The sequence below is a fragment of the Convolutriloba macropyga genome, chromosome 5, assembly GCF_964194025.1.
Source record: "Convolutriloba macropyga chromosome 5, txConMacr16.3, whole genome shotgun sequence".
In the NCBI taxonomy this organism is placed as follows: Eukaryota; Metazoa; Xenacoelomorpha; order Acoela; family Convolutidae; genus Convolutriloba; species Convolutriloba macropyga.
Genome location: NC_134472.1, coordinates 7821415 through 7840253, shown reverse-complemented (window position 1 = coordinate 7840253; position 18839 = coordinate 7821415). Strand labels below are relative to the sequence as shown.

At 32.8% G+C, this 18839-nt stretch overlaps 2 protein-coding genes across 2 annotated transcripts in view; one reads left to right on the top strand and one right to left on the bottom strand.

The window, feature by feature from the left end:
• Positions 1-9960, top strand: part of LOC142339698 (uncharacterized) — a 59787-nt gene extending 49827 nt beyond the window's left edge. The window contains exons 2-3 of the mRNA XM_075389919.1: positions 7096-7333; positions 8691-9960. Of these exons, the coding sequence (XP_075246034.1) occupies positions 7096-7333; positions 8691-9799 (1347 nt within the window). The 3' untranslated portion in view covers positions 9800-9960. The remainder of the gene's footprint in view (positions 1-7095; positions 7334-8690) is intronic.
• Positions 1-18839, bottom strand: part of LOC142339099 (ubiquitin-ribosomal protein eS31 fusion protein-like) — a 353720-nt gene that overhangs the window by 82454 nt on the left and 252427 nt on the right. The gene's annotated exons all lie outside the window — the stretch shown is intronic.

Here is an 18839-nt window from a genome sequence, read left to right as displayed (position 1 = left end):
TAGTTTTGTCAAATTATCACGTTACTGTCAGTTCACATATCACATTTTTCGCGTTAAAAATAACGCATAATTGATATTATTTAAAACGTTAAAGATATAGATTGTGGTTCTTTGCCGCTTCGACAGTACTTTCTCGAAAAATTAATTGACTATTTTTCTTTTGTCTTTTTAGTCGTATTTAATTTCCTGTACAATGACCCGGTTTGATTGGTTTTTCCTGGAAGAGTAGTGGAGATATTAGAACATAGATGGCCTGATATTAGAAGATAGATAATGGCTTTGATGACTTTGAAAACAATTGTTTTCCAAAATGAAAAAAAAAAACATTTCAACCTCGCAATTTTGTTCCTTTTATTGTCTGTTTGTTACCGGGTCTCGTTAATTAAAGATGACATTATTTTTCTTGAGCGAAGGTGTCAAAAGGGATTGGTGTCTATGACTTTACTGGCTTCGACACGGGTTTTTCACAAAAAAAATTTTTGATTTTTGTCATTTTTGACGTGCTTTTTGTAGACGTAAGACTTGTTCTGGATAATTGCAGGTTTCGAACGTTTTCTTTTGGACGAATAAACGAACCTATTCAATTTTTTCATTTTGTAGTTAATGGCTTTCATGTCTTTGGAAATAAATTTTTTTCGATAAAAACAGGTATTACATAATCTTGCTTTTCCCTTTTTTGGTCCAATTGTTACCTATTTTCATTAGTGAGAGGTCACATGATACGTTTCAAGAAAAGTTGTCAAAAGAGATTGATGTCACAAAATCTAATATTTTAAGAGAATTCGTTTTGACTTTACTGGCTTCCACGCAGGTTTATCACAAAAAAAAGTAAATGAATTTTTGATTTTTGTCATATTTGACGTTCTTTTTGTAGACGTAAGACATATTCTGGATAATTGCAGGTCTCAAGAGCTTTTTTTGGAATATTGGATGAACCTATTCAAATTTTTCATTTTGTAATTAATGGCTTTTATGTCTTTGGAAATAAATTTTTTTCGAAAAAAAACAAGTATTACATAATTTTGCATTTTTTCTTTTTTGTCAAGATGTTGCTTATTTCCATTAACGAGCGGTCACATAATACATTGCAGGTGTTCGACCGACGAAGGTGCAATCGAACAAATTTTGGGGGCCAAAGTCTGGCTTTACGGCTTCCAAAGCATTTTCTGGCAAGTTTTAGTTGATTTTTGGTTTTTTGTCCATTTGTTGTTCTTTTTGTAACTGCATAAAAAATTGAATACCAAGCGTTCTTAATTCCATTCTATAGAGGCATTGGTAATTGTAAACCTATGGGATATTCTATGTGATTCCTAATAGTTTTCATTGTCTTGAAATTAATTGTTTTTTTTTTTAAAAAAATTCAGCGATTTTTCTATTTTTAAAGTTTCTCTTCTTTTTTGTCTAATTGTTACCAATCTTTTTTATGATCTGGTGAATAATCATTTTTTTCTGGTTTATTACAATTTAATTTTTTAATTTTCAGTTTTATCTGACGCTATTTTGTCTTTGTTATTAAGTTTTGTTTTTTAAAACGGACATAAATTTTTTGTTGTTTTTAATGTTTGTTGTTGTCGTTTGATTTTGCCGTTCGTCTTCGCTCGCTTTCTTAATATTGGTATATCTCATCATTCTAATGCATCATTTTTTACTCCACTGAGTTATTTGCTTTGGAGGCTATCTTTTCGTTCATACACCAGTTTTTTTTTAAAAATACTTGAATTTTTTGTGTTTTTCCATCTGTTCCTCATTGTGTAGACAATTATGCAAAAATTGTGGATGAGCGGGGTCGGAACCTTATGTGCAATCGCACATTACCGAGCCGCCTTGTTTTTCAAACTCTGATTTTGATTGTTTGCTTGGATATTTCGTTGAATATTGGGATGTTTTGCATCTCATGTTTTACAAACATTTGTTATGTAACTCTTCCCTTTGAAAAAAATATACAGCAAAATTACTGCAAAATTGAGTCTCAAGTTCTATATAAGTAGTCTTTGGCTCAATGGCCAGGCTCAGCTGAGTTAATGATGTGTAAAATCAATTCACATCCGATTGTACTGGCACTAATTTTAATCTGACAGAAAAATTGTAATCACTTTACAAGGGATACTGATAAGTATCACAACAATCCCCCCAAATGTAGCCCAAATGTCTGCACTTTATTGGGTGACCAATCGGATTTGAGCACGGAAGAGTGATTTGGAAATGGCTAATTTTGCAATTATGTCGAATTAAATTTAAGCAGAGTGAACAAAATGGCGCCATGAATTTGACAGGTAGTTTGATTTTATTGTGAATTGAATTAGAGGATAATTGGATTTGTTTGTTGTTTATTTAAGTGATCTTTTGTTGATTTAGTTGATGCTTGACTAGTGGCGCCAAGGGCTATTAGCAATTGTAATTACACACCCTAATTGTCCTTAAGTGCCTCACAAGTAATACATGAACTTGCCAAACATAACAAAGTCATAAACAACATTGTGCGATTAGTAAATACTACAAAAAGTACGTTAAATCTCAAAAAATTTATGTACAATTCCTTGAAAGGAAACTTTTCAAGTAGCCACAACCCAACCCACCCAAGCTGTGAAAAAGACAAGAAATCACTTGCTTTGTAGAGCTGATCAGCTGATAGCCCCCCCCCCCCCCCCCGACAACTTAAGTAGGACATGACCACAAACAACTGATATTTTTATGCACCTGTAAAATTGTAATAAATTGATGAATTGATTGGCACTGATAATACTTGCTATTTTAAGGATATGGAAAACATAAGGAAAAAACACATTGACTTGTAACTGTTCATCCAAATTTTTGAACCTGAAGATAGTTCACGTGTCACGTGGCAAAATATCATCTTGCTGTCTCTGAATGTGGAATTAACAAAGTTGACAGCATAACATCTCAAATTATTGCGAAATCATGATGACCTCAAAACTGAGAAAAAAATACTCGATACAAGACATTTGGGCGCTCGAATTCATCACTTTTTGTAGTTTTAATGCATATTCTAAAAACAATTTTGCTGCAACATCATATTATCGTACTCCATGACTAGTTTCAGTAGTTAATATTTCTAGATAATTCTATTGATCATGTCATTACTACTTTACTCGTATTTTTTTCCAGAGAGAATCAAATGGAAATTTTAATCCTACACAAACATCTTAAATCTGATTTTTTTCAAACAGTTTAAAAATTATTCAGCATAGCGAAAACGTTTGTAGTTAATTCAATTGATGCTTTTAAAACCATGTTTGCAGCGTCTTGGATAGCGGCCATCAAAATATTAAAAACGTTTTCCTTTATTTTTATTTAGCGCTCTCTGAAAAAATTGTTCAAAAGTAAAGTAGACATAACAACATCAATAACATTATCTTCAAAATAGTAACTACTGAATTCAACTAGCAATAGAATGTGATAATAGAATTTGATTTTTGTAATGGGCGTCGAAAAACTTTGTTATGCTTAAAAAGGCACGTGCTAGCCGAGAGGAAAGGTGTGTGATTGAATCGCCAATGATCAATAGTTCGCTCCCTTGGTTCTGTGAAGTTCTCAGTGTGAGGATGAGTTCTTACATAACCATAGTTTTAGGCTGACCATAGCCTGACTACTCTTGGTTGCAATGATGGTATCTCGTAAAAATTTCAGAAGCAAAAAAGTGACTATAGTCACTCAAAAAGAGCATTTGTGCTGACAGAATGAAAAGTCTGGGATGTGGGGAACAATAAAAAAGGACAGCTGAGAACAGGTTTCTGTTAATGCAGACTAAAAACGCCTAATGCTGCTCCGCTGCGATTACGCTAAAACAAAATTGTTATTGTTACTATTTAAAAAAAAGAAGTTAAAGGCGTTACTCGGAAGCTGAAACTGGGAAAACTTTTGTGCACAATGAAACTAACAAAATTGAATGTTACGATTGAGATATACGTTTCAATAAGTCAAAACAGGGGAAAATGATCCTATCGTTTTTGTTTATAGGAAATTAGCGGGTAGAATTAGCCGCATACACAGATTTTATCAATAATTAGACAAGCTCTCTCACGGTGGAGGAATTTGTTCCTATTCTGAGGTAGCTAACTTTCATTATCAAATATTGATACTTAAAAATATATATATAGCAAAGAGAGTATAAACAGATAAGATTCTTCCACAACTTTCTCTACTCAACTGAACTATCCTTTTTCAAGTACGCAGGACTGTTTCCTAGTTTGTTTTCATCTGTTCACTTTAGCGCTTTTTGTTTGATCAGTTAAATATTAAAACTGCAATTTTTTTGCAGATTTGTTGTTCTGTTGTTTTTTTTTCTAAAGGCCTTATGTAGATACAGAACTCCAGTGTTCAGCAAAATGTTTTTCCGTGTGCTTAGTAACTTGCTCAGAAGCATACGTTCATTTAACGGAGTTGAAAAAAGTAAAAGCGAGAGAACTCTAACACTTAGCGCTGAAATATGTAGATGATTATATTATGGCTGAATAAAAGCTCTTGCAAGAAGTTGTGTTTCACTTTTTTTACTTTTAGTCGAATTTAAGAAAAATTTTATCCTAATCTTTCTGATAATGCTTAAAAAAACTCGATGATATTTTGCCACTGTTTTTGGTGTTCCTATGCAACATTTCCCCTAAAAATTAAAGCACCAAACTGTTCGAGACAAATGTCATGTCAATTTCTAAAAAAAACTTCAGTAGCTTCTTAGACAAAAACTTCATTAGCATTAAATTCAAATGCTTTTTGTTTTCATTTGTAAAGTATTTTGTTTTCATGTAGTTCAAATGAATAGCCTCAAATTTTTCAAAAATTCAATTTTATTGGGTGCTTTCGGGCAAGTATGCAACGCGGTATATCAATCAAACAGCATTATTTTACTTTTGTTGATTTACAGCTAAGAAAATAAGTCAATGAAGCGATGTTTCTGTTATAATTTCATATGAAAGAATGCACAAAGAGCTATTTTCAATAAAATGTAATATGAAATCGTTTTCGTAAAAAGAGTGAAAAAATCTTTATTGCAGTGCTAATAGACTTTTCATATACCGCTTTACTTAAAAAGTACCTTTTTTAAATGGTAAAGATAAAGAATTTTTGTTGATTTAAAAAATATTATGATCAGAAAATTTTTAATGCATTTTACGGAAAACAAAATGCCCAAAAGCGACACGACAATGTTGAGGTAGAATTTGGCCGCAACATGTTTTTAAATCATTTAAATAAAGTCTGTTGTAATTTGGATTTTTATAAGGCTCTTTCAAGAGCTAAAACTTAATTATTTTGCCAAGATGTTGTCACTTGAGTGATTATTTAACTTGCTATATTTCGTCAAATAGGTTGAAAGTTTAAGTTAACTTGTTGTTTTCTTATTAAAAAATAATAATTTTCCGTTGTCGAAAAAAAAGTCGACCAGCAATCGCAGAGTTTTTCAAGAATCATGCTGGGTAATTGAATGATTCATTAATTAGTTAATCACAAAATATGATAATCAACTGCTGCGGATAATTGAAAGAAAAGGAGTCGAGAAAACGTCCCCTGATCTCGCCAAGACTCCAGAAGTTCGGACCAAAAACCAGACATATTTTTCAATAACCAAAAAAAAAACATAATTTTAGCTGTCATCTCCATTATGTGTTATAAATTACATTATATTAGTTTATTGGCTACATATGATAACTAGCAATAACTAGCTAGTTATTAACTATGTGAGTAGTAGCTTGGTGAGACTATCTAAATTTTTGATTGATCGGCAATCGGCTCCACAAATGTCTCAACATGTAGAGCATATTTTAGACTTTTTGCAACGTTACCAGACTTTTTAGCACAATTAAAATCACAACTTTTGTCTCGGTGATTCTTAAAAAGTCTATACATATAAAGTCTGCTTGTATCTTGGTAAAATTGTTGGCATAACTTAGCACAATCTGGGTTATGGGTCTTTGTTCACGTTGAGGGAGTTAGTTTAAGGGATTAGTGGGGTTAATTTTGATAGTGTATCTAAAATGATAAAAGTGTATTTATTAATTCTTGTAATGATAATTGTATTGCAATTTGCACTTTTAGCCAGACCAAAGAGATCATTGTTAGCCAGGCGCCGTCTCTTCAAATTATCGTCTCCTTATATGAAGCGAGCGACCGTCGCCTCAAAATGATGCTATAATTGCGTAAGGCAGAGTCTGAAAGAGTCCATGTAGTCTGTAGTATATTTGCTAATATACTATACTACTTTTGTATGGAGGAGATGCAAAAGAATAACAATACCTGAGAGTAATCCAAAATACACAACAATTCAACAAAGGTGTTGTTATGTTTTCTTTGATTATTTTTAAGTAGCTCTTACTATCATAACTTATTAAATTAGTTTTCTTTATTGATTAATCGACTACTCTTTAGCTTTCTATCTTAGCCTCTCGAATGCTATTGGATGACTTCTTAAGAAATCCGCTTTGTTATTCTAAAATCCAGATTTTGTAAAGATAGACTTCGATATATACAAAACTTCTGCTCTTTTACTGGCTAATTGAGAATATTACAAAATAAACAACTCAAAAGCGAGCATACTTTTTTCATCTGTTTGCCGAGTGAAACTCTTTGTCGCCCATAACTTCGACCAGCCAATCGCCAAAAAGTCTTTCGCCTTTTCTCAGCCAACCAAAAGTACAAAAAGCTAACAAACTTCATTATTCCTTTGAAAACTCTTCTGAAAATACTCACGACTTCAGAACTGTTGGTGCCCGCTATTAAGAATCGGTTGATTTTACTACACCGCTTAAGACGGATTGTAAAATCATCAAAAGATTTCATTAAGCAATTCTTACTTGATTACTCACGATTAAGTCTCTGGGAGTCATTCTTTCGTATTATTTACAAAAGTTCGCTTTGTCCGAAAGCTTTTTCAACCTTTTTTTTCAACTGAAGTTGACGACTGATTAAAATAGTTACTTACTTTAACTTATTCAAATAACCAATTTTACCCAAAGATTTACCCCATTGAAAAGGGAAAAATTGAGTGTCGAGATTTTGATTTCAAAATGTCAAAATCTGGGAAAACTGAATCGTCCGGTCAGGGTGGAAACTCGGGAAAAGTTATGAAGAAAAAAGCCGGTGTGAATAAATCTTCATTTTCATCTGCGTTTTCGATACATTCTTTCCGGTCAACAACCTAAATCTTCATCAACTGAAATTAAAGACAAACAATCGCCACATGAAGAAAATGTGAACAAGTTGGTTGACAGCTCTTTGAATAGACGTACGGATGATGAGAAAAATTTTGGTGGAAAAATTTTTCCTAAAGAGGAAAAAGCTCCTGTGTCCAATTATCATCAGCACATATCAGCATCACTGAAAAGTAAGGTTTTCTTTTTCTGCTTTTAATATGAGGGCTTCAATTCTCTCCATTTAGGGAAAACTTATAAAAGTTAAATGGCAAACTGTCTTTACATTCGCATTAATAATAATTTTTTTAAAATAAAAATGAGAAATTGGACTTTGGCATAATTTTGATAAAGATTCTATGATGTGTAGTACCAAAAAAGTTGATATTCGGATCTCAATTTTCTTCGAAATCTGGCACTAATTTAAACTATAAATAATTTGATCTTTTACGCTACAGCGCCTGTCCTCATCCCCCCACACAAAAGTGTCTGTCTCCCTGGATCTTTTCTGTTCTGCTATTGCCCCCCCCCCCCCCCCCAGGTCCATTTGCAGCACCCACTCATACAAGTTTTTTTTCTAAAGGCATATTTATTTATATGTGTACCAAAAAACTCGAATAAAAAATGGGAAAATTCCGTACTTCAACTAAGGAAACTCAAATTCGACGGAGAACAAAACAATAATTTTCGAAGTATATGTTTGTTTTTTTGACAATTTTTTTCTCATTACTTCTCTGCATTGCTTATGTTGTTCACTGCTTTGAGATAAATGGCTGTGATTTAGATCACTTTTTCCAACTATGGTTATAATATTTGCATTTTCTTAGTAATATAATGTATCAGCCCAAATCTTCAAAAAAGGACATGAAAATTAAACAATGTCGAGAATAGAAGACGACAAATGTTTCTGAACGAATATTGAGTTTTTTTCACTGCTGCGATTTCAATTTACTAAATATCCTTTTGATAGAACAAAATAAATTGTGGCAGCAATCTCTTTTAAATTTGTTCAATTTTTACGACTATGATGTCACCAGTGTCGTTTTATGCAATGAAGCTTTAAGAACTCTAAGTTTTTTGGAAGTTTTAAGAAAGTAATGTAGATTAAAAAAGTTCAGTTTTTCGCTTAAATGATTGTTTCAAAAAAAAATCTGTTTGTAATAATCTTTTGGCGATGTAAGAACAGGTACATTACCTGTTGTTCAAATTTTACATTCTGTAATTTAACTCAATGGTTCTGTCGATTTCGCAATGTAGCTACAACCGCTGTTTTTCAAGAAATATCACGAACCAGTACCTGTAAATAAAATACAAAAGAAAAAAACTTGTGTCTTTCAGTAAAAAAAATATGACATTAAAAGAAAACATTGATCAACGAAAAAGAAAACATTGTCAACATGAAAACGTTTTCTCGGCATAAGCGAATAAAAGGTCAGAGTTTGTTCTAGCGACATAGATACATAGAACATTCCAATTTCGCCCATTTTTGTCCAATCCGATTTCTTGATCGCAAAGATATGAAAAAATTGATTTACCCTCTATCTGTTTCAGTTCAAACCTCACAATCAACTCCTCTGAAAAACAACCAGAAACCTATTGCCAATGAAGAAACAAAGTCACACAAAGAACAAGTAGAGATTATAACAACAACTTCTGCAGCTTTCAACAATCTTCTAATTCCAGTCAGCAGCTTACCTTCTAGCATAACCGCACCTTTACCAGTGTCAATTCTTGCCACAAACGAGCCTTTCGATCCCGTTCAGAAGCCAAAACAAGACAAAAAATCAACAAATTCAGTGTTCAATGACGCAATCTCAATACCGACTCACGATGACGTAACATCAGATCCGAAACAAGATGTTAAAGCTGAAATGTCTTCCGACTCTGAAACGAATGATGATGACGTAACGGATGATGTAATTGATGACGATGATGACGACGATGACGAAAGTGGTGACGGTTCAGGCCGCAAAAAGAAAACGAGGACAGTTTTCTCTCGAACTCAAGTTTGTCAACTCGAAACGATGTTTGATATGAAACGGTACCTCTCAAGCTCCGAACGGGCAACGTTAGCTCGGGATTTAGGTCTATCCGAGCAGCAAATCAAAATTTGGTTCCAAAATCGACGGAACAAACTGAAACGCCAGATCAAAACAGGAATCGAAATGGCTGGAAACATTTCGGCTGGAACCGTTCCACCTCCAAACGTTAACGCTGCGCTTTTGAACTCATTAGGAAGCCACCCAGCGTTAGCTGCACCGAACACCGTTCACTCTCAATCATTTTTGTCATCAAGTCTACCTCAGGTTCCGTTCTTCCCGGGTTCGAGTCCCGCCCAGGCCAATCAAATTTTTGCATCTAACCTTCCGAGCAGTTTGAATTTCAATTCGGGAAGTCCCACGGGGTTAACCTCCAACGTTAGTCAACTTAGTAGTCATCCTATTTTCAAAACTTTGCCTCCTTTCGGGAACCAACAACCACCGAGTTTCTTCCAACAGTCACTGGCCAATCAGAATCGCCCGATACTGACATCCAATCAGAGCTTTAACAATCCATTTTCATCAACAAATTATAACACAGTAGCTCCGACAAGCACAAACAACAACACCTTTTCGTATTCAAACCTTCAGCTATTCAAATCGCTATCGGGTCTTGTTTGAAAGCGCACAAAACAAAATGAGCAAATGTCAATAAAGTCATCAATATAAACATGCTTTAATCAAATAATTTTAGATTTTTTAATATATTTTCCAAGTTTTATAGATATTTTGCATATTTTGTAAATGTCCTCAAACCAAAGTTAATAAAAGTTATTCAGTAATCTCTTTCTACGGAAACTTTTTTTGTTTCTCATAGCTCGTAGCTACGAGGGCCGATGTGTAACAGACTTATGCCTCAAAATTATTTAAGAAATGCGAATAATGCGTTGCAATTATAGATAAGGGGTGAGCGCCGTACAAAAAACACAAATTTCATCAACTTAGCGGTAAAAATACATAAGTCTGCCTCTAAATCAGAACAAAAAGCAGAAAGTGGGTCAAGAAGGGCGATGAAGGCGATCAACATAATTCATTATAGCCTAGTGCTTAATTCACATTTTTTCAACCCATAGGAGTTTTTGTTAATCTCTTAACTTTCGACAACAAAGGTTTAAAGTTGAAATCAGGTGCTACTCAAGGTTAGCGAGTCCCCCCCCCCCCCATGTTCAGAATGTTTGTTTTCTTCTCTGGCTGACGGGGCTGGAAAATGGACGGTTGGTGTTACAGGAGAAATTTGGTATCGCAGAATAGCCTTGAAGTGTTGTTTGTCAAAGTTGATAAAGGTCTTTTGCAAGATATAAACAATTGCCATGACCATGTTATGAGCTATATGTTTTGGTAATGCAAACATAATCAAGAAAAATGATAATAATTTAGCATTTTTTTTCAAGCTGTTTGGAAATTTTTGTCACTTGAGTTTTGCCATAGAACTCCTCTAACCTCCTCTATGGTTTGAAAATAAAATGGGGCATAGTTTCTAATGGCCATAAGACGGTTTCGAATGTCACGAATTACAGCAATTTTTGGATGAAATTTGCTATATTATCAAAATTTTTGACAATGGCTTTATTTAAGTTTTGCTAGCATTAGCTAGATTCAGCTTTCTTTATTTTGAAAATTTTAAAAATTTTTTTCATTTATTGTGAGTTTCTCCAGAAAATCTCTCTAGATTACAGATTTTCTCATAGTTTTTAGTGGCAATGAAATTGTTTTGAAGACTTTAAAATCACGAATTTCAGCAAATTTTCGATAAAATTTGCAAATTTTTTCAATTTTTTTTAAAAGTGTATGTCATTTGTTCTGTTTTTCTTGTGGCGTTGGTCATTTTTTTTTGTCTCAACCTCTTTAGGATTTTACAGCATAGTTGCTATGAGCATTGAAATGGTATTAAAATTTTTAAAATCACAAATTTTTGCAATTTTTTGAAGAAAAGAAAAATTTTTGCAATATTTCTTAAAGTTTTCATCATGTTCTTGTTTGATGATTATGTTGAGCTAAATGAAATTTTTAAGGCTCAAAGTTGGGATAATGAAATGCCTCCGGAGACAATGAAATGTTTCTGAAGAAACTAAGATCAAAACATATAGCAACATTTCATTAAAATTTGCAACTGTTCTCAATTTTTTTTGCAATTTTAGTTTTTTTAATAAGTTCATCAATCGTTACGGGCCAATGAAGTCTTTTAGGTCTTGCAAGTAGGTTTTTGGACAGAGTCCAGAGAAAAGAAGGGTTTCTGAACTATTTCTTAAGTTTCTTGATTTTCGCTATTTTTATTGACCAATAAAGGCTTTTGCTTTGGTTAGCGGGTGCATTTAAGTGGATCAAATTTGTTTTTCAGTGTAAAAGCCTCAAGAGTTTCAGCAATTATTATTTTTTTTGTTTAGTTTGTTTCATTTTTGTTTCTCAACTTTGAGATTGTTTTTCTTTTTAGCTGGCGTTGTTCAACTGCTCTGCTGGTAATGTACAGCAGTTCTACGTTTTTCAGTCAATTCTTGCAATTCTTTGGATTGTATTTCAAGATTTATCCTGCTTTTTTTGTTTTTTTTTCGTCGGAAAGGACTATTCCAGTGGTTTTGATAACCGAATATGAGATAATAAAGTGCCACCTCTGTGGTAGCAAAACTAAAGAAAAACTGAGCGACAGAGCCCAAATATGGGTATTGAATCCGCCTTATCTTTTGGATTTTAATTTGAACATGAAATTATTATGCCAAAACCACTTGATATCTTTTCCTTTTGTACCCCCCCCCCCCCCGTACGTTATGCACCCCCATTTACAGTGCCATTACATGGTAAATCATTATGTAGAAACTGCACGTTAGTGGTGCAAATAAAGCTGTGGGGGCACCAACGGAAATGATCCGATTTCTTTGATAGCTTCAGCATCAAAAAATGAGCCAAAAACACTTACCATTAATGCCAACTACTGAAAAATGATGATGATCTACAATTAGAGCTTTCAAATTGCTCTCAAGCAAACAAGCATTGGAGTAAATTTAACAATTCAAAAATTTGTTTTAAAATCAAACAAATGAAACACCACTGCAATGAATTTTTCAAATTTTTTACATTTTAGTCTTACATTAAAACCCCTGAGGGCTTTCACCCCGCCAATCGCCAGAAGCCGACAATTATTATTTTTACCTCAAATTATGGCTCAGAAACTTTAGGGGGTGAAACCAACTTGAATCAAATTTTATTAAAAATGAAACAGCTAAATCTAATATGTTTATCCAAAAGCGTAAACTGGAATCAATCACATTGCAAAGACTCAAGTCGCTTGTGAAAAGTAATAAACTATTTAGAAATTGTTCAAACTTCCCGAAATGAATCCTTTTGTCAAGGAAAAATTCAAGAAAGATAAGTGTTTTTTAGTTGTATCCGTTCATAAGAAAGAAAAAACCCAAATTGCAAGTAAAACAAAAAATTTGAATTTCACTTTCGACCCAATGACACCAAGAACCATGGTGCCACCATGACACCAGCTTTTGTTGGATCTGAAAAAAATTCTGACACGACTAGTGTTCAAGCAAAAGCTTGATTTAGCTTGATTTCCTTATTTGTTTTGATTGACTGATGATATCTGATATGTATTGATTTAAAACTATTGCGGGTCTTATGTTTTACTCTCTTGTGCAGTCTAGCAATTCATTGTAATCTGGAAATTTCTTGTGAATAAGTAGTAAACTTTAATTTCCATAATTATCATGTCCGATGTCAGGGTATCAAACGTTCCATTCTACGCAAGTTCAAACAATCGAGAACATTATGAAGCCAACAACGCGGTGAAGCTGCAAAAAACAAGAGAATTTCAACTTCCCTAAATCTTCAACGTAGTCAAAGGCCAGGTCAAAGTGTTTCTTTGACTTTAGCGACAAAAGTCATTCTCGAGTTTTCGCTATTTTTTTTCCTATTTGTCAGTTTTACAAAAGCTACAGTCTCCGGATCCCGACCCGCATTATATCATCGACAGCCTTCACATCGACAGAGTCTACAGTCCATGCTGCCAACAATCTTCAATAAAACTTAAACTTTCTCAGCTCCGATGAAGCCTGATAACTTCTTTCACCCATCGCTGTCATTCAACAACACAGTATTCAAAATACAACGGATCAAACTAAAACACCCGGTTTCTATGTCGCCCTGGAGGGGTATTCAACAAGTTTATACTCAAAATATGCCAAAATATCCTCTATTATGATAACAGAAGATGTGTACAGCTTCTAAAATCCAAAAAATTCTTGGAATTACAGAACGGCAATAGAAGAATAATGTAGACTGGATTGCGAAATCCTTAATTGTAAAATATAACAAGAGTATTCGGTTTCTTTTTATGCACATGCACCCGGCCCGGAGTGTTCAAGCAGAAGCTTGGTTTAGCTTTATTTCCCTATTTGTTTTAATTGATTGATGACTTCTGATTCATTTTTATTTGTAAATACTGCGGGTTTTATGTTATACCCATTTGTGCAACCTAGCAGTTGAATGTAATCTGGAAATCGCTTGTGATTAAGTAGTAAACAATTAAAACAATTAATTTTTGAATTTTGTCCTAATTTTAGAAGAGGCATCAATTAAAATTCTTGACATGGATCAGCTTTTTCTGTCTAAATACTAAAAATCTAACCAAAACTTACTTTATGTGCATTGAAAAACAGTTCTCGGGAGGTTCTCTCAATACTCATTACCCTTCATGTAATAATAACGGACCAAAATTTCAATCATAGACTTCAACAAAAATTCTGTTTTGCAACTCTAAAACCGCGCAAAAAATCCCTTAATTAAAAAATTTAAAACAAACTTTTTCCCCGAATTCTCAGGTAAGATTCTTTACTCTTGATTTACACTCAATCGCGTGCAAGCAATTCAGTCCAAAGAAATATGATATTTCGAAAAATGTGAAAAAAAACTCGTTTTTGGTTAAACTCTTATAGGCGGATGAGACTATAAACAATTGAAATTGACTGCGGAAATTGTATTATACTTTGGTGTTTCATGAACTCAACGCCATAATGAGTGCTTTTCTCTAAGGTCAACTCTAAGATTAAGAGTTACAAGCAATAGCAATGATGGGATCAACGTTAATCGTTAAGAATTTAGTTTATGCGAAATCATCACTAAAAATTATACAAGTGGCTGGGATTTTTGTATATGACGCGGAATTACATTTAACTTTTGATAGATGGTTAAAGTTTCTGCTTTCTTGATCTTTATTTTCACAAAACCATGCCGGATTTCAGTTTGTATAATAGTTTTGTCTGTAAGTAAAGAATAAGGAATCAACAAACGTTATTTGTAGTTCTATTGAGCTCCCGTTAGCAAGATCAATTTCTCCATGGTATACGCCCTAAACGGTAAAATAACAAAATACCTTTTTCTAAGATCATAGCCATAAACTGACAACATTTTACCTCTTGATTGTTTTTTTTTCTGAATAGAAAGATCAGCCATTTTTCGAAACAATACTAACAATTAGCTCTTACAATCCTATTTGATTTTATACCTAGCTGTACCGTAAGATTACATTTCCCGAGAAAAAAAAAGATTTTTCATCTCCCACATTTTCCACCTTGTTCATAGTTTTACAGACTCACAGGCAAAATGCAATTTCGGAAACTAATTTGATAGATACTTTAGCTGAGAGAAAATTAAAAAAACCGTGTGAGTGGCCGTATGAGTTAAAAGTTTTTTTTAAAGGAAAATTGGAATTCCAATTATTGAGAACATTTATTTTTATATAGATTAGTTAAATTTTTAGATGAAATCAATTGTAAGAACCAAGATTCAATTGGAACTCTCGACTTAACCAAGAGAACCACTACCGCATGAATTTTTTTGTTTCTTATTTAATGCTTCAGGAGAATGTTTTGCGTTCAATTGACTAGGTCAACACTTTTAATACTGAAGAAAGTAAGAAAATGCTTCATAAAGGAAACAAAAACTGATGCAAGGTACTCTAACATGAAAAACATATTAACAGGAACAGAAGGGCATTTTCTTAAACTGTCATAACCGGAACCAAAAAAGTCCATAGATGATTGAACAAAATAATCTTCAACTGAACAAATTAGGAGATGAATTAATAAAGAAAAATAAAGTTATAGAAACTTTAATTTTCCTTAAAAAAATTCAAATTTAGAGAAATTTAAAGAGAACAATAAAAATTGCAAGTTATTCGAACTTTCACTAAAGAAACTGCTTTAAACCTAAAATCAACAAATGTTTTTTTTTCAAAAACTAGAAAATTTTTTTCAAAAACTAGAACCTGAAAGGTTCTTTAGGGCGGCGAAGTTAGGCGAATACAGCGCTTCTGCTGAATTTTGTCCATTTGCTTAATTGTTCCCTATTAATCTCTTCATCAAATATAATAAGGAAACAATTTTTTTTAAAAAAGTTTTTTTTTATTTAGTGCTTGTTTCATTTCATACTCATTTCACCATTAAAGGATATTTCCTGAAGCAAAAATGTTCACTGGAATCTCCTACAAATCTTTCATTAATCATATGCGCCCTAACAAAAGTATTGACTCGGATTGTATATGAATAAAAAACTTAACGTGAAATGACATGAGAAAAAAATAGATGCCTTAAGTTCAATTTTTTTGGAAAAAAAAGCTTCATATGAGCACAAATTTATCATTTTGGTCACTTAATCTGTTCATATTAACTGATCATGGTGAAAAGTTATCATTTGCCATGAATTGTCTTATAGTTGGACAGAGACAAATTTAGATTTCAGTGCCTGACGAACAAATCAAAATTTAAGGCGAGGGTGGCGGCTCTTTGCCCGGTTATTGTTGGTTTATGATAGGTCAAAATAGATCCTTTGGCAGTTCTCAAAATGAACCTATCAAGTTTTTGGCACAAAATGCATTTGGCAGTTATCCTAAATTGCACCTCAGCATTTTAACATAAGTTTTTCAACTTTGAAAATGACTTATTTTTGGCAAAAAATACATTAAAGAAAAAAAAAGAAAAAGAAATTTATACAAATTATAAATTCGTTTGAAAAAATTCATACTTAGAAAAATTTAACGAAAACAATAGTAATTGCAAGTCAATTGGAAGCTCCATAAAACAAACTGCATTAATATTAAAATCAGCAATATTTTTTTCAAAAGTTGGAAAATTGTTTCATTTTTTGTTTTTAATTTTTTAACACCTGAAAAATTCTGTAGAGAGGCACTGTTAGACAAATACAGAGAGAACTTTTGCTTAATACTTTCCTATCGCCATATTGTTGCCTACTTATTTTCTTCATCGATATAATAAGGAACAATTTTTAAAACAATTTTTTTTTACAAATTCTTCAATGCAAGTTTCTTTTCGTACTTCGATGAACATTTTAATGATACTTCCTGGAGAATAAATTTCCCTAGAATGTCCTACATATTTCTCATTAATCATATCCAACTTTCAGTCAAAAAAAGTATTGGCTTGCTTGGATTGTATATAGAAAACTGGATGTATTGTGTTGTGTCCTCGAAAAAATTCTTTCTTTGGGATAATAAGCGTTATAGGAGATCAAATTTATCATTTTGGTCAATTAATCAATTTAGAGTCATTGGTTGTAGTAAAAAAGTCTTAATTTGCCACATGAACTGTCTTATAATTGGACAGAGAGGAAGTGATAAATTTCGTTAAAAAAGGAATGAAAACTGAAGATAAAAAAATTCCAACATGATTGTTATCTGATTTGTTTTTGTTTAAGAATAATTCCTATTTACTATTACTTTTATAGCCAACTTCAGAATTTTTTCTTGTTCTTTTTTTTCAAGGCTTGTATGCAATTGAAAAGTTAAAATGAAGAAAAATTTGCTTCCCATAGCAGTATCAGTAATCAATGCGAGGAAATAATTCAAAGACTTTTGAAACGCTTCTGTTTCTATTTCTAATAAAGATCGCATAAAGAGATGAAACAAAGTCCCCATTGGAAACATGATTGCTTTGTTTTTTAGGAACTGATTGTGAGCACCGAATTCTATTGGCTTTTATGCCACGAAGTTGAGTGCTGGTTTTAATATGGGTTCAAAGAGTTCGAGATTCAATGTTTAATCAATTTTGTTCTAATCTGGAGATAATTTTGTCAGTCGTCAGTTTTTGAAATATTGTGACCCAATGCGTGATCGGCACAAAAAGAATCCTGAAGCATTTGATGCACATGGTTAGTAGCCAAAATTTCGCAAAAAATTTCTAAAATTGTTCATTGTTTTTTAAAATACCTCAAAGAAGAAATCATAGTTCTGCACGTCATCATTAGGTCATTCAACAAAAAAATTCTAAAAGTAAAACAACGAGGGACAGTTGTGGGTTTAGTTGTGGGACAGTTGTGGGTTGTGGGTTATTTTACTCGATGTTTTGTGAGTTTTGCTGCCCGAAAATAATTCCAGATAATATGTTTCACTAGGTTTTGTTCTAAACTGGCCTTATTTTTGTCAGTTTTTGGAAAATTTGTTTCTCAATGAGGGATTTTTTCAAAAGCAATCAAGTCAATTACTGCTGCCAAAATTTATCAAGAAATTTTTCAACATAAAATTTTAAAAGCCTTAGAAAAAGACATTTCCATTTCATTTTCATTCAATGCAGTTAATTTAACTTTAAATATAAAAAAGCCGGCAGATTGCCGGATAATAGCCCCCGCGGTTTACGCTTTATGGCTTTCCATGGAATTGAAACAACTAAAGTAATAAGATAGAGAGATTGAACATCAGTCCTTTAATAGAGCATTAGACTTTTTGGGTTAGGTTCGGACTGTCATTTTTATGAGACATATTCGCTCTATAAGGAAAAAAACCCTAATAAATGTTTTTTCAAAATTTATATTTGTAATCGAAAGCTCAAGACTCTAACACTGAGGGTTTAGGGCCGATACGTTTAGTACTACTGAGAGGCACACTAATAATCTTTAATTAGTAAATGTTCATAAAACTTAAGGTTATTGGGTGATTTCAGAAGTCTTTCTTTGAGTGAGGCAAGTCATGCAGAAGGCCTAAAAGCAGAGAAATGACGTCACGCACACAATTTTAACTGCAAAGGATGGGAAGTCACTGATATTATAAAAGTCAATGGTAGCAAGAATAATCGACGGAGACAACAAATTAAAAAACCTAGCAGGACAAGTTCTGAACAACAATTCAAAAAAATGAATGAAAAACGTAGAAGTGCTCTACCTGACCAGCAGATCAATTGAACAATGCCAGCAAGAACACAAACAAAATCATCTAAAAAATTGAGAAACTAAATCAATCCAACAAACTAAACAAAAAATACTCATTATTTAAACTTTTGAAGCTTTAACCCTTCAGGCAGAATCTAATCCCTTTAAATATAACTATTTCTAAGATATGTTCAAGATCAATTTTTATTTTTGAAATCGGTCCAGTATTATATCTGCATGACCTGAAAAAATTCATTAGCCCTTGAATATAACTCAAATATGACCGATAAATGTGCCCTCTAGCAACTATTTAATAACATACTATCAAAACCTGGATGAGGTTAGCAAGCTATTGAGGCAAGAAAAACTGAATAAAAGACAAATGTTTTGAAAAAAATTGAAAAAAATTGCAATTTTTTATCAAAAAATTTCTAATATTCGAAAAGTTAAACTGTTGAAACCAAATCCACTGAAACTAACAACTATTCAGTAAGTTTTTACCAGT